A 12,946-nucleotide genomic window follows, 5' to 3' on the forward strand; every position below is an offset into this window, starting at 1 on the left:
ACGAACGGAATCAACAATAGAACCAGAACAGGTTCGCCGCTTCCAATCAAGAACTCGCATGTGTCGTACAGCAGCAAGGTTTTGAAACGGCTTGTCTGCATAAACTGGGACAGCACCCAGAGCCAAGAAATCAACTCCAAGCGCAGCTTTTCGCTGACGTTATTTCAACTGCAACTGCGTACACTTTGAATCTTGAATTCCGCCCGGAGTTTCGATGTATCTGCTATACAGTAGATAAGATAATGCTTCTTGTCAGGTCTCATATTAAAGGTGCTCTAACATGTCAAAAGCTTCACGGGTGTTATCTGCGTACAGATAATAAAGTAACGCATTGTTATTAAGAGTTTAGGCTTACCTATATACAGGGGTGTACGCAAGGGTGGATTTACCAGATTACAACCCCTCCTTGAACTGAAAAAAAAAAATGACGTGTCTAGATTTGAGTGTTTTTTTATCCATAACTAGCCGTACCCGTGCGCTCCGCTGCACCCGTTAGAAATAAATATAAAGTAATTACATAATTAAAATAGGACATTTGATCCAGTGAACATTCGTGTTTGATAGAAGGATAAATAGTTTAATATGTCACTTAATTTAAATTGCATCCAAATAATTAAAATGCGATCATTTTGGTCCAGAGACACTCATTTGGTGCAATGACAATTCCTTTAACATGTTTCTTAATTTTTATTACATGCAACCATAGCTTAATGAAGATTGACATCATTTAGATTTAATGTCTATACTTTATTTTACTTGTTATAGGTTTCCATTGAATTATGGTAATAACTTAATTTTAACCCTTGTTTTCTACGTACCTATTCAGTAAATGGCGTTTGGCCCACTATGGTTCTGAACCCTTCAAATAACTTAAATTATATTATATTATATTATATTATATTATATTATATTATATTATATTATATTATATTATATTATATTACATTACAGTATATTATATCAGAAGTTACTGTAATAACATTATAGCATTATGTCCATCTAGAGACACTACACTTTCCAATGGTGAAATAATAATTAATTATACAAATCGGTTAATTTAGCTTCCGATATACTTCATACAAACACAGAAACATTCTCTGTAGGCTATCTTTCATAGCTTTCGATTGTTGCTGTCCAAGGCCCCTTATATACGAAGTCATTTGTTTTTTATTTCATTATACGGCCTTAGATGGCAGTTATTTTAATTTTAAAACTCATTTATCTCATTAAATATCAGTCCTATCAAAATTTTTCAAGGAATAAACCTTATCGCAAATTATTTTTAAAGAAACTTTTGTTATGTAACATTTTTCACAAAAATCAATAATAAACGAGATATTTCGATTTATTTAATTCAGGCCCACTTATAACCCCCCTTTTAAATAATGTATTTTGAATGCCATATAGCCTAAAATCTAAGTTACAACGAACTTAATTTATATTCCAATTTTCATCGAAATCCATTCAGACATTATCGCGTGAAAAGGTAACAAACATACAGACAGACAGACATAGAAACAAAAATTTCAAAAAAGCGATTTTCGGTTTCAGGGTGGTTAATTATATATGTTAGGACCAATTATTTTTGGAAAATCGAAAATTACCAGAAAAATTTCGGCTACAGATTTATTATTAGTATAGATTGTTTTCCCTTCTCTAATTTTTCAGTCAGAGTAACAAAATCTACATCGACATAAAATAGTGTCCTCCCACCCTACCTTCAATATAATCCCAGTGCTTGGTGCTGTAGCACGTTCGAATTATAACAATGCTATCTTTATTGTAGAGAGACCTGCCGCCTAGTACAGACCTTGTGATAAAATGAAGCCGACACAGCATGGAATTTGACTTGTGAAATATATTGATAAGGTTGTTTTGACAGTTCTGCTGTGCAGAGGTTAAATATTGTGCATTGTCGACTTTAAACTCATTTTAAGAGCGGTGTCTATTCATTGGTTCGTTAGTTTGATTTCTGACTTTATTGTGAAACGTTCGTTAAACGTTTCGTGAATTTCACAGTTCATATTTTTATGTAATATATAATAATATTAATAAATATGCCATAACAAAGTATATGATTATGTCTCGTGACCAGAATATTGTACGAAATGGAAACATAAAAATTGGAGATTTGTCCTTCGAAGAGGTGGAAAAATTCAAATATCTTGGAGCAACAGTAACAAATATAAATGCTACTCGGGAGGAAATTAAACACAGAATAAATATGGGAAATGCGTGTTATTATTCGGTTGAGAAGCTTTTATCATCCAGTCAGCTGTCAAAAAATCTGAAAGTTAGAATTTATAAAACAGTTATATTACCGGTTGTTGAAAATTTTTTGGGGCTAAGAGGAATGAAGTTACAGGAGAATAGAGAAAGTTACACAACACAGAACTGCACGCATTGTATTCTTCACCTGACATAACTAGTAACATTAAATCCAGACGTTTGATATGGGCAGGGCATGTAGCACGTATGGGCGAATCCAGAAATGCATATAGAGTGTTAGTTGGGAGGCCGGAGGGAAAAAAGACCTTTGGGGAGGCCGAGGCGTAGATGGGAAGATAATATTAAAATGGATTTGAGGGAGGTGGGATATGATGATAGAGAATGGATTAATCTTGCTCAGGATAGGGACCGATGGCGGGCTTATGTGAGGGCGACAATGAACCTCCGGGTTCCTTAAAAGTAAGTAAGTAAGTAAGTAAGTAAGTAAGTAAGTAAATATGCCATAATATAATAATACACAAAATTTAGAATACCAATAATGTAAATTGTAAACAATTTTAATAATGACGCCCCTTGACAAAATTTTGCGTACGTCACTGCCTCTGTTGTACGAGTAGAAAATTAGCTTACAATACCCGGCATTACGCGGGTTTGCTATTTTGCTAATCAATATTTGATATCCAGTCAAAGCCAAATTATGCTACCCCACTTTAATTGATGCTTATTGTTTTAATGTTCAGATTCACTAAGATGTCCACACCTGTGGAGTAACGGTCAGCGCGTCTGGCCGCGAAACCAGGTGGCCCGGGTTCGAATCCCGGTCGGTGCAAGTTACCTGATTGAAGTTTTTTCCGGGGTTTTCCCTCAACCCAATACGAGCAAATGCTGGATAACTTTCGGTGCTGGACCCCGGACTCATTTCACCGGCATTATCACCTACATTTCATTCAGACGCTAAATAACCTAGATGTTGATACAGCGTCGTAAAATAACCCAATAAAAAAATCACTAAGATACATTTTGTTTGAATGGTAATGGTTGCTAGGAGAAAATTCGTGATAATTTTTATTATGTAAGTCTGACGACCTCCCTATACAAGATTGAACCTGCTCAAAACGTTGGACCTTTCATTAGCGTGTGCTGATTGAGTTGAACTATCCTACGATGTGAAGTTACTGTACACATCCGTAGTTTCGTAGATGTGATCCCAAAATCCAGGTCTCCCTTCCTTATGCTCGTGAATAGGAGATTATAATGATGGTATTATTTACTGTAAAGAAACTGTAAAGCGATTGATAACAGAACACAAGAGGTCGCCGCGCCGCCGGTGTTGGGAATCAGACTATAGACTATAATAGTGCACTGTGTATCGCGATCGCCGATGCAGTGTGTGGAGTTGCATACCCTCACAGGCTCAGGTGCAACTCTCTTTATAGCCACAGTGTTTTCCAACTTCCAAGTTTATCGTGAGGATCAGTAGTTCATGAAATGCTAATTTGGTCGTCTCTCCAGTGTTGCCAACTAATACCAGATATAACCAAAGAGAGTATAATGACAATGCCATGTCAATCAATCAATCAATCGTTTATTAATGTCATGAGCAACAGTTTGTTGCAATAGACGTAATACATTAAATTACAAGAGATAATATTTGACATAAAATATAAAAACAGATGAATACAACAATACAAATGAAATACAATACTGGTAATAATAATAACAACAATAACCAATACTAATAATAATCGTAATAACAAAGCAATGCAGCTTATAAATTTATAAAATATTTACATTGGAGTCAAAAAATTCACTAATACTTTAGAATGGGTGGTTGATTAACCAGTTATACAGAACAGATTTAAATTGTATAGGGGAGAGTCGGTTAGTATCGGACATCGGGTAATATCGGACAGTGCGTTTCTTTCATCTACCACCATATGGTAGTACCTGAATGACATGGTTACGTTTCTCTATGCGACATCTCAGAAACGTAACCATGTCAATCAGGTACTATCATCGTGTGGTAGATGAAAGAAACTCACTGTCCGATATTACCCGATGTCCGATACTACCCGACTCTCCCCTATATAACTTGCATCATGCGCCTTTTGTGGTAACTTATTAAACAATGTTATAGCAATAGAATTGAACCATTTTTTAATCCACTACAATATTTAGTAATGGGGGAAAAACGGTTAGGTTTAACCCTAGGGGTATGTAAGCTGACCCGGACTGTAGCTGGCAGTACCTACTTATTTGTCAACTTCACTAATTCCGTTCTTGCAGATGCTGCCCAAGATGAACAGGAGTGCTGCCCCTTGTGAGGACTTCTGGAACTACGCTTGTGGAGGGTGGCTCACGGCCCACACATTGCCTCCTGAAACGCGCAGCAAATGGAACCAGGAGGAGGAGATGGCCTTCCGAAGTGAGTTCAGCACCGCAATGTGCAAGGCTTGACGGGCGGGATTCGTGCCTGGGTTCAAATCCTTTGGGCAAATTATCTGGTTGAATATTTTTCCGAGGTTTTCACCAATGTAAAGCGAATGTCACGTAATCACATAGCGAATCCTTGGTTTCATCTTGTCACAAGATTCCAATGATACTAAAGTTGATACAACATCGTCAAAAAGCAGTAAGTTCGATACTTCAATAATTTACATTGCAATTATTAAGGGGCGACTCCAATGAAAATTATGAGAATTTTCCAAAAACAATTATTGGCTATTTAACTTCTTTAGAATGTATATTTTCATACCCCAAATAGATTTTAAATCTGATTATAAATATTTTTTTTTTTAAATTAAGGATGTAAGGGGGTGCAACATTTAAAGAGCTGTCAAAATTATTTTTTTCATCAAAGAATTCTTTTTACAAATTTCTGATTACAAATCTAGTAATGTTTAGTTCTAAAGTTGGCTCTCTGAAGTTACTACATGAATGTAGCGGACGAGAATTTTAATTTACATAAATATTCATTTTACTTAAAATCCATTTTTTCGTAAGTTTATTTTTCTTGATTCAACACCAACTTTTTTATGCCAGATATTAATCAATCTGGATGAAAGTATTTATGGGGTAGCTGCATGTTTGTATGTATTTATTTTGTGAGAAATGCTGCTACTTTATTTTATTAATATTTTTTCGTGAATTATAGGAGAAATAACATTTTAAAAATTTCAAACAAAATTTTGAAAGTGAATAAATGAGATATTTCATAAAATGAATGCATAGAAATGTTTGTCTTTGTCTTGTGAATGCAACCAAAAAAAAAAAAAAAAAAAAAAAGAAGCCTAAAGGCTCATTCACATTGAAAATTAAACATAACGTAAGTGTTAACTTAAGAATATAAACGTTACGGTAAAATCAAGAAGTCATACCATCATTCACGATGGGAACATAAACATAACAGCAAACATACTTGGTAACCATGGAAACATAACAACGACGCCATTTCCTCATATTCTGTCCTATACTTCAGCGCTCCACGATTGTGTTCTGTTTGCAGATGACGTAAGCATAAGCTTGTAGTTTGGAGTTTGCAAACTTTCATGTTAACGTCTTACGGTAATGTTTATGTCAATGTTTATGTGAATCATTGTGAATGATCCCATTTGGTAGCCTGGGCGCAAACTTCTGTGTTTATGTTACGGTTATGTTTAATTTTCATTGTGAATGTGCCTTAAAAATTGGGATCTTCTACTAAAAACTTGGGTTTGAAAGTATTTCTAAAAATAATAGAAAAAATAAAAATCCAAAAACATTTTGGAGTTCAAAATTTGGTTGAAAAGAAATGATTAGGAAAAGAGTCGTTATTTTTAGTGGAGTGTCCTCTTAAGCAATTACAAAAATTGAGTATACATACATTGTCTTACAGGCATATAGCAAATAAAACATGTGCATTATAATATAAAAATAGTATACATCTTGGTTACACACTTTTAACACGCCTCATCACTTAGGAATATAGTGATAATAACCATTTCCATGTGTTAAAATAAAAACTGAGTTGTAAATCACCTAGTTCATTAGTTTCAGCTTTGTGTCAGCCATCTTCAGAACTATTGAGGTCCTTGCTTCTTCCGGTTTCTTCATTTGTTTTGCTGTGGGGTACGTTTGTGTTTGGTAGTGTGGAGTCAAATAGCGTGTATGTTCTGAAATTTAGTTGTGTGTTGTGGATGTGTTTTTGTGTGTCTGTACTCGTACATTTCATACGGATCTAATGTGTTAACTTTTCTGGTTTCTCGGTAGTATAGTTATGTAGGATTTCCATGCCTGTTTATATGTTGCTGTAGCTGTAGAAGGGAAGTACGGACTGGTGCATAACAAACCTTAGATCTTTCGCTACACAACGCCATCATTACCATTTGAAGGGTCTAGGGGAAGAACGTGCTAAGTCACATTTTACAGTTTTTACAGGAGAGCAAGTTTAAAGTTTCAAGGTCCATTACATTCAATTGTCTCTGAGTTATCATTTTTCAAATATTTCTGGCTTAATCAAGTTTTTACTCTATACAAATAAACCACTGGAATCGCTATTGCCTGAGGTATTATATGACATCCAAAACAAAAAATTGATAATATTGGACTTAAGACGTTTTTCCCCTGGACCCTTAATTTGTTCCGGTCCATTGGTTCAGCACCAGTGAACGAAACAAATGACTAAAAATCGTGGCATGAGGTTTCGCTAGGGGAGCGGTTTTAAAGAGGCATTCACGACAGAAGTTGGTGTCTTGTCAGATCGGGAGTCGATCCGCAGCCTCGTGACTACGCTGCCGCATCCCACGGAGGACAGCACTGTGGAGTGGAAGCTGGCGCGCCTCTACGAGTCCTGCATGGCGCTGGACACCGTGGACTCCGACAACAAGCTGCCTCTGCGCAAGATCATCAGCCAGATGGGCGGCTGGCACGTGCTGCGGGAGTTCTCCATCCACTCCTGGGACTATCGGCTGGCGCTGCAGAAGCTGCAGGCCCTGTACGGCGTGGCGCCCTTCTTCAGGGTCGGCGTGGTGCCCGATCCCAGGAACCCCGCGCAGTCCATCATCCAGGTACATCCAGCCCATGCACATTGTTCTGTTATTTTACATTCTTCTACTTTATTTTGTTTTATTAGGCTGATGCATAAATTCGTAGCGTTTTTGTACGTCATCACAACACTGTGTTGCTAGGAGATTGTTTATCATTTGTCATTTGTTTTTTGAAGTGTTGTGCTTGTAAATACGTCTTGAATTTTGCGGATTTTAAGAAATTTCATGCTATTTCTATTATTTAGTACGTATTTAGTTATTTATTTAACCGGTAGAGATAAGGCCATGAGGCCTTCTATTCCTCTCTACCACGGGATTATGGTACAACTATAATACGAAGAATACATCTATACTAATAATAAATCTGTAGCCGAAATTTTTCTGGTAATTTTCGATTTTCCAAAAATAATTGGTCCTAACATATATAATTAACCACCCTGAAACCGAAAATCGCTTTTTGAAATTTTTGTTTCTATGTCTGTCTGTCTGTATGTTTGTTACCTTTTCACGCGATAATGGCTGAACGGATTTCGATGAAAATTGGAATATAAATTAAGTTCGTTGTAACTTAGATTATAGGCTATATGGCATTCAAAATACATTATTTAAAAGGGGGGTTATAAGGGGCCCTGAATTAAATAAATCGACATATCTCGCTTATTATTGATTTTTATGAAAAATGTTACATAATAAACATTTCTTTAAACATCATTTCCGATAAGTTTTATTCTTTGAAAAATTTTAATAGGACTGATATTTAATGAGATAAATGAGTTTAAAAAAATTAAAATAACTGCCATCTAAGGCCGTGTAATGAATTAAAAAACAAATGACTTCGTCTATAAGGGGCCTTGGACAGCAACAATCGAAAGCTATGAAAGATAGCCTACAGATAATGTTTCTGTGTTTGTATATGAAGTAATATCGGAAGCTAAATTAACCGATTTGTATAATTAATTATTAATTCACCATTGGAAAGTGTAGTGTCTCTAGATGGACATAATGCTATAATGTTATTACAGTAACTTCTGAGTGAATCGAGGACAGGTAAGATTAAAATAGCTTCTTATACACAGAAAACTTGATAGGCTATTCTGTACATTCGTTTCCTGTATTTCCTAAAATAATTTTTATGACCAAATGAGTGTCTCTGGATCAAAATGATCGCATTTTAATTTTTTTAATTCAATTTAAATTAAGTAACATAATAAACGATTTATCCTTATATCAAACACAAATGTTCCCTGGATCAAATGTCCTATTTTAATTATGTAATTACTTTATATTTATTTCTAACGGGTGCAGCGGAGCGCACGGGTACGGCTAGTTTACAATAAAAATCGAAGTACAAAAAGATTACTTGATTAATAAAGGCTAGACAATTTATTGTAGAAGTTAAGAACAAAGAACGATTTTTTTTTTAACTTTTCAAGTATAAATTAAGTCTGGAATAATAAAATTATATAGTGATGAAATTCTTTAGGAAAATATTTGGGGCTAAGAGGGATGAAGTTACAGGAGAATGGAGAAAGTTACACAACACAGAACTGCAAGCATTGTATTCTTCACCTGACATAATTAGAAACATTAAATCCAGACATTTGAGACGGGCAAGGTATGTAGCACGCATGAGCGAATCCAGACATGCATATAGAGTGTTAGTTGGGAAGCCACAGGGAAAAAGACTTTTGGGGAGGTCGAGACGTAGATGGGAAGATAATATTAAAATGGATTTGAGGGAGGTGGGATTTGATGATAGAGAATGGATTAATCTTGCTCAGGATGGTGGGCTTATGTGAGGGCGGCAATGAACCTCTGGGTTCCTTAAAAGTAAGTAAGTAAGTGATGAAATTACCGAATATTGAAATATTTTGTGCTAGAATAAGGGAAGCCATGTCTGAACGAGTCTCAATTACTGACCAAGTGCCTAGTAAGTTTGCGTTTGAATTCAATTTTATTTCGACAATCCCTGATGCTAGCAGAATTCCAGATTTTTGGCAGGGCTATTGTGAAAGAGGAGTTAAATAGAGGAGCAAAGGCAGCGGAGGCGGCTCGAAACTTTTGTGCCGTGTACGGGTAGAATGCCATAGAAGAAAACACTGCGAGAAAATTGTTCTGTCGTTTCAACACATAACACCCCTTACAAAAGTGATGGGATAAAGAAGGCATCGTGGAACTACGAATTGCTCCCCAGGAATGTGACCATAACTGCTGACATGTTGCCAACAACTCAGACGCCTTGCGGCCGCAATTGAAGAAAAACAACCGGAAGACTGCATCAAGTGCTGCTGTAATACGATAATGCACGCCCGCACTCCGCTATTATGACGAAAGCAGCTGTCCAGGAGCTTGGTTGGGAGGTGATTCCACATCTCCCATATTATTCCAATCTTGCGTACTCGGATTTTCACATTTTCAATTCTCTATCCAACAATCTTCAAGGGAACTCCTTTGGTAACGAAGATGCTTTACAAACCTGGTTTGAGAGGATGGGATTTTACCAACCATACCGCTTTCTTGTGGTGGTTCTATAGCTCTTTCCCTCATTCCTTCTCTCTGGACACGTAACAGCTGATGCGTGGAGGATAACATAACTACCAGTTAGCAGTGGCGTATCCTGACCTTTGAGCTAAGGCATGCAATACAAAAGGATTTATCTTAAAAAGCATAGACTCCAATATCTAGGTGCCTATTCTTATTGCTCATATAATACAATAATCAATCCGACATTTAAAAATGATCGTGATATTCTTCATAACATGTAAGTTTTAATATTAAATGCATTTCAAAATTAAGACATACCGTAAAAGGAAATAGTAAGGTAAACTGTAGTAGCCTACATTAACAGCTTCTCTTCAGTCATTAAATATGATAACACTCACCTATAGTTTGAAGGAAAATTCCACCCTCCTGGTTTTTTTGCCCACGGCTTGTCAGTATATCTTTTCATTAATAGTCTTTCTCGTATGTAATCGTGAAAACTTTGTAACTAATTCAACAGTTCATAGCATAAATACACGTCAAAAAAATGACTTTCATACTCCATCGGCAAGTCTATCGTGCTATCAAAAAGGAGTGCGTTATATGGCAGTAAAAATTTTTAATAGCCTCCCTATCGATATAAAAAATGAAACTCAAAACATAAGATTATTTAGGGCCAAATTAAAGAAGTACCTAATTTCTCACGCCTTCCATTCTGTAGGTGAATTCATGACATTCAATAACACTTCATGAAATTGATACTAAAACTTTGTGTTGTACTAGTAGACTATATTGTAAACCTTGTCTGTATATATTTCATCTAGACTGTGACTATCAATTAAGACTTTATAATAGTATTAAGTTTTTTGACTTGTTCCATATTCTAGCTGTAAGCATGTATGAATACCATGGAATGTTAAAAAATACAATACAATACAATACAATACATTACAATACAATACAATACAATGCAATACAATACAATGCAATACAATACAATACAATACAATACAATACATTACAATACAATACAATACAATGCAATGCAATGCAATACAATACATTACAATACAATACGCCACTGCCAGTTAGGAGTGATGAAATAGGCCTAAGCTAAACATTAGGGGATTCACCAGCCATGCTTGTTCATTGTCAAAATTCAGCTTTATCGAGATGTAAGACAAACGTTCTTTATTGAATATTGGGTGTTTGTGGTGCTGTGACACCTTCAAACGAATTTTCAAACTGTTATCCAGGAAGACGAAGTCAACTCGCATTACAGGCCACACCACGCTCTACCTGTAAGGTCTGCAACATTGACTTCTTCCACCAGAAATAAACTTCGGTTGTCCTAATCTATATGCATTTCCGGTAGATAACTACATATTATAATGTTATCAGCATATAACACAGCTTGCAGGATTGCATCCGTTGTGTATAGAATGAAATTCCGTTGTTACAGGCAATCAGTTAAGAATAACGTGAGAAATGAGGAGCTATGTTTTCATCACTATATAGCAGTATTCCTTACGAGGGATTTTCGTTTATTCCTCCTACGTTAATGTATCCGTACTAATCCTTTACATCAGTATGTATGTATGTATGTAGGATGTATTTATTCACACTGCAAATGGGTATATACCCGGTGGCAGTGGTAACAAATTACACTCAACAATGACAATTAATAATAAACACAACCAATAAAAAACAATAATTAATAATAATAATAATAATAATAATAATAATAATAACAAGGAGCATCCTAAATTAAATTAAGCATGGTCACTTAAAATAACATTTAAAGTAAATCTAATTTGCATCTTAACCCTAAGCTCGAACTAAGACCCACGAGTCTGACAGTTCATACCTGCACAAGTACCTTTCGGCACTACACTTATTTCGCTGTCAACTCACTCACTGCACTGATTCTACCTGATTTCACTAACACTTCTAACCATTTCACTGTTCAAATACTTTGCACAGCCACTTCACTGACACCAACACACTTCACTTACACAATAGACTTCACTGACACTACACACTTCACTGACACAACACACTTCCTCGCTGATGGAACACTTCAAATAACAAGATATCAATTACACCCTTTAACTAGTGTGTATAATATACTACCGTCTATTAGTAAAGTCCTTAAGTCTATTTTAAATAAATTTTTGGTTGTTGGTAAAGCCTTTAGTAAGTCTGCAGGTAAAGCATTCCAGTCCCTGATAGTACGATTGAGAAAAGAAAACTTTCCAGTGTCCGTCCTCTGTCTTCTTTCCCTCAATTTATATGAGTGGTCGTTCCTTGAAGAGTAATTTGGCGGCTGCAACCTATTTTTTATTTCTATCCAGGCAGGCTCACCTCTGTATGTTTTGAACGTTGCACATAATCGAATTCGCGTTCTCCGGTCCGTGAGTGTGTCCCATTTTAATGGTAAATTATTACGACAACACTTGAGAGCCCGTTTTTTAATCTTTTCCAGTGTCTTAATATGTTCTAATCTGTAAGGATCCCAACATGCAGCACCATATTCCATTACTGGACGTACTGTACTAGTGATTTATATGCAATCTCTTTGGATTTATCAGAGCCTTTCCTTAGTACCCTCACCACAAAGTGTAACGCCCTCCATGCCTTTCCCACTGTGTCAGTAATGTGTTCCCCCCAGCCGAGATCGCTGCTAAATGTTATACTTAGGTATTTACATTTTGTTAACTTCCGGTTAACTTCCAGTGGTACGGTATTCAATCTTTCTTGCTAGCGTATCCCAAAAATATATTTTATTTTATCTTCGTACCCCCAAATTGTATTGCAATTATAGAAGAAATAATAAAAGACTATGTTGTTTGCAAAATAAATTATTATTATTATCATTATTATTATTATTATTATTATTATTATTATTATTATTATTATTATTATTATTATTAGAAATTCTAAATCTTCCTCGCCGGTCTCCAGATGTATTAAACATGCTAACTTACATGTAGGCAATTTCGATCCATTCAATGTATAGAAGTATTAGAACATGGCAATGTCTTTGCTAATATTATGTGCATAATCCTTATACACAAATTGGTAATACTTTTGTAAGAATCAACTCTTTTCCATAAAATTTTATAGTATTAATTCTTGTAAATTAATCATTGTAATCTATGTTCTTCATTTTGTTATTATCTCAAGTATTTAATTTGTACCATAGTTGTTCA

General features: G+C 35.5%; 1 protein-coding gene across 2 annotated transcripts in view; it reads left to right on the forward strand.

The window, feature by feature from the left end:
• The window catches only part of goe (gone early), a 102,864-nt gene that overhangs the window by 50,192 nt on the left and 39,726 nt on the right, over nt 1-12,946 (forward strand). For both annotated transcript variants that reach the window (XM_069827309.1, XM_069827310.1), the window contains exons 2-3: nt 4,516-4,654; nt 6,967-7,274. In XM_069827309.1, coding sequence (XP_069683410.1) covers nt 4,516-4,654; nt 6,967-7,274 — 447 coding nt within the window. The remainder of the gene's footprint in view (nt 1-4,515; nt 4,655-6,966; nt 7,275-12,946) is intronic.

Source organism: Periplaneta americana, chromosome 6 (assembly GCF_040183065.1).
Source record: "Periplaneta americana isolate PAMFEO1 chromosome 6, P.americana_PAMFEO1_priV1, whole genome shotgun sequence".
NCBI lineage: Eukaryota > Metazoa > Arthropoda > Insecta > Blattodea > Blattidae > Periplaneta > Periplaneta americana.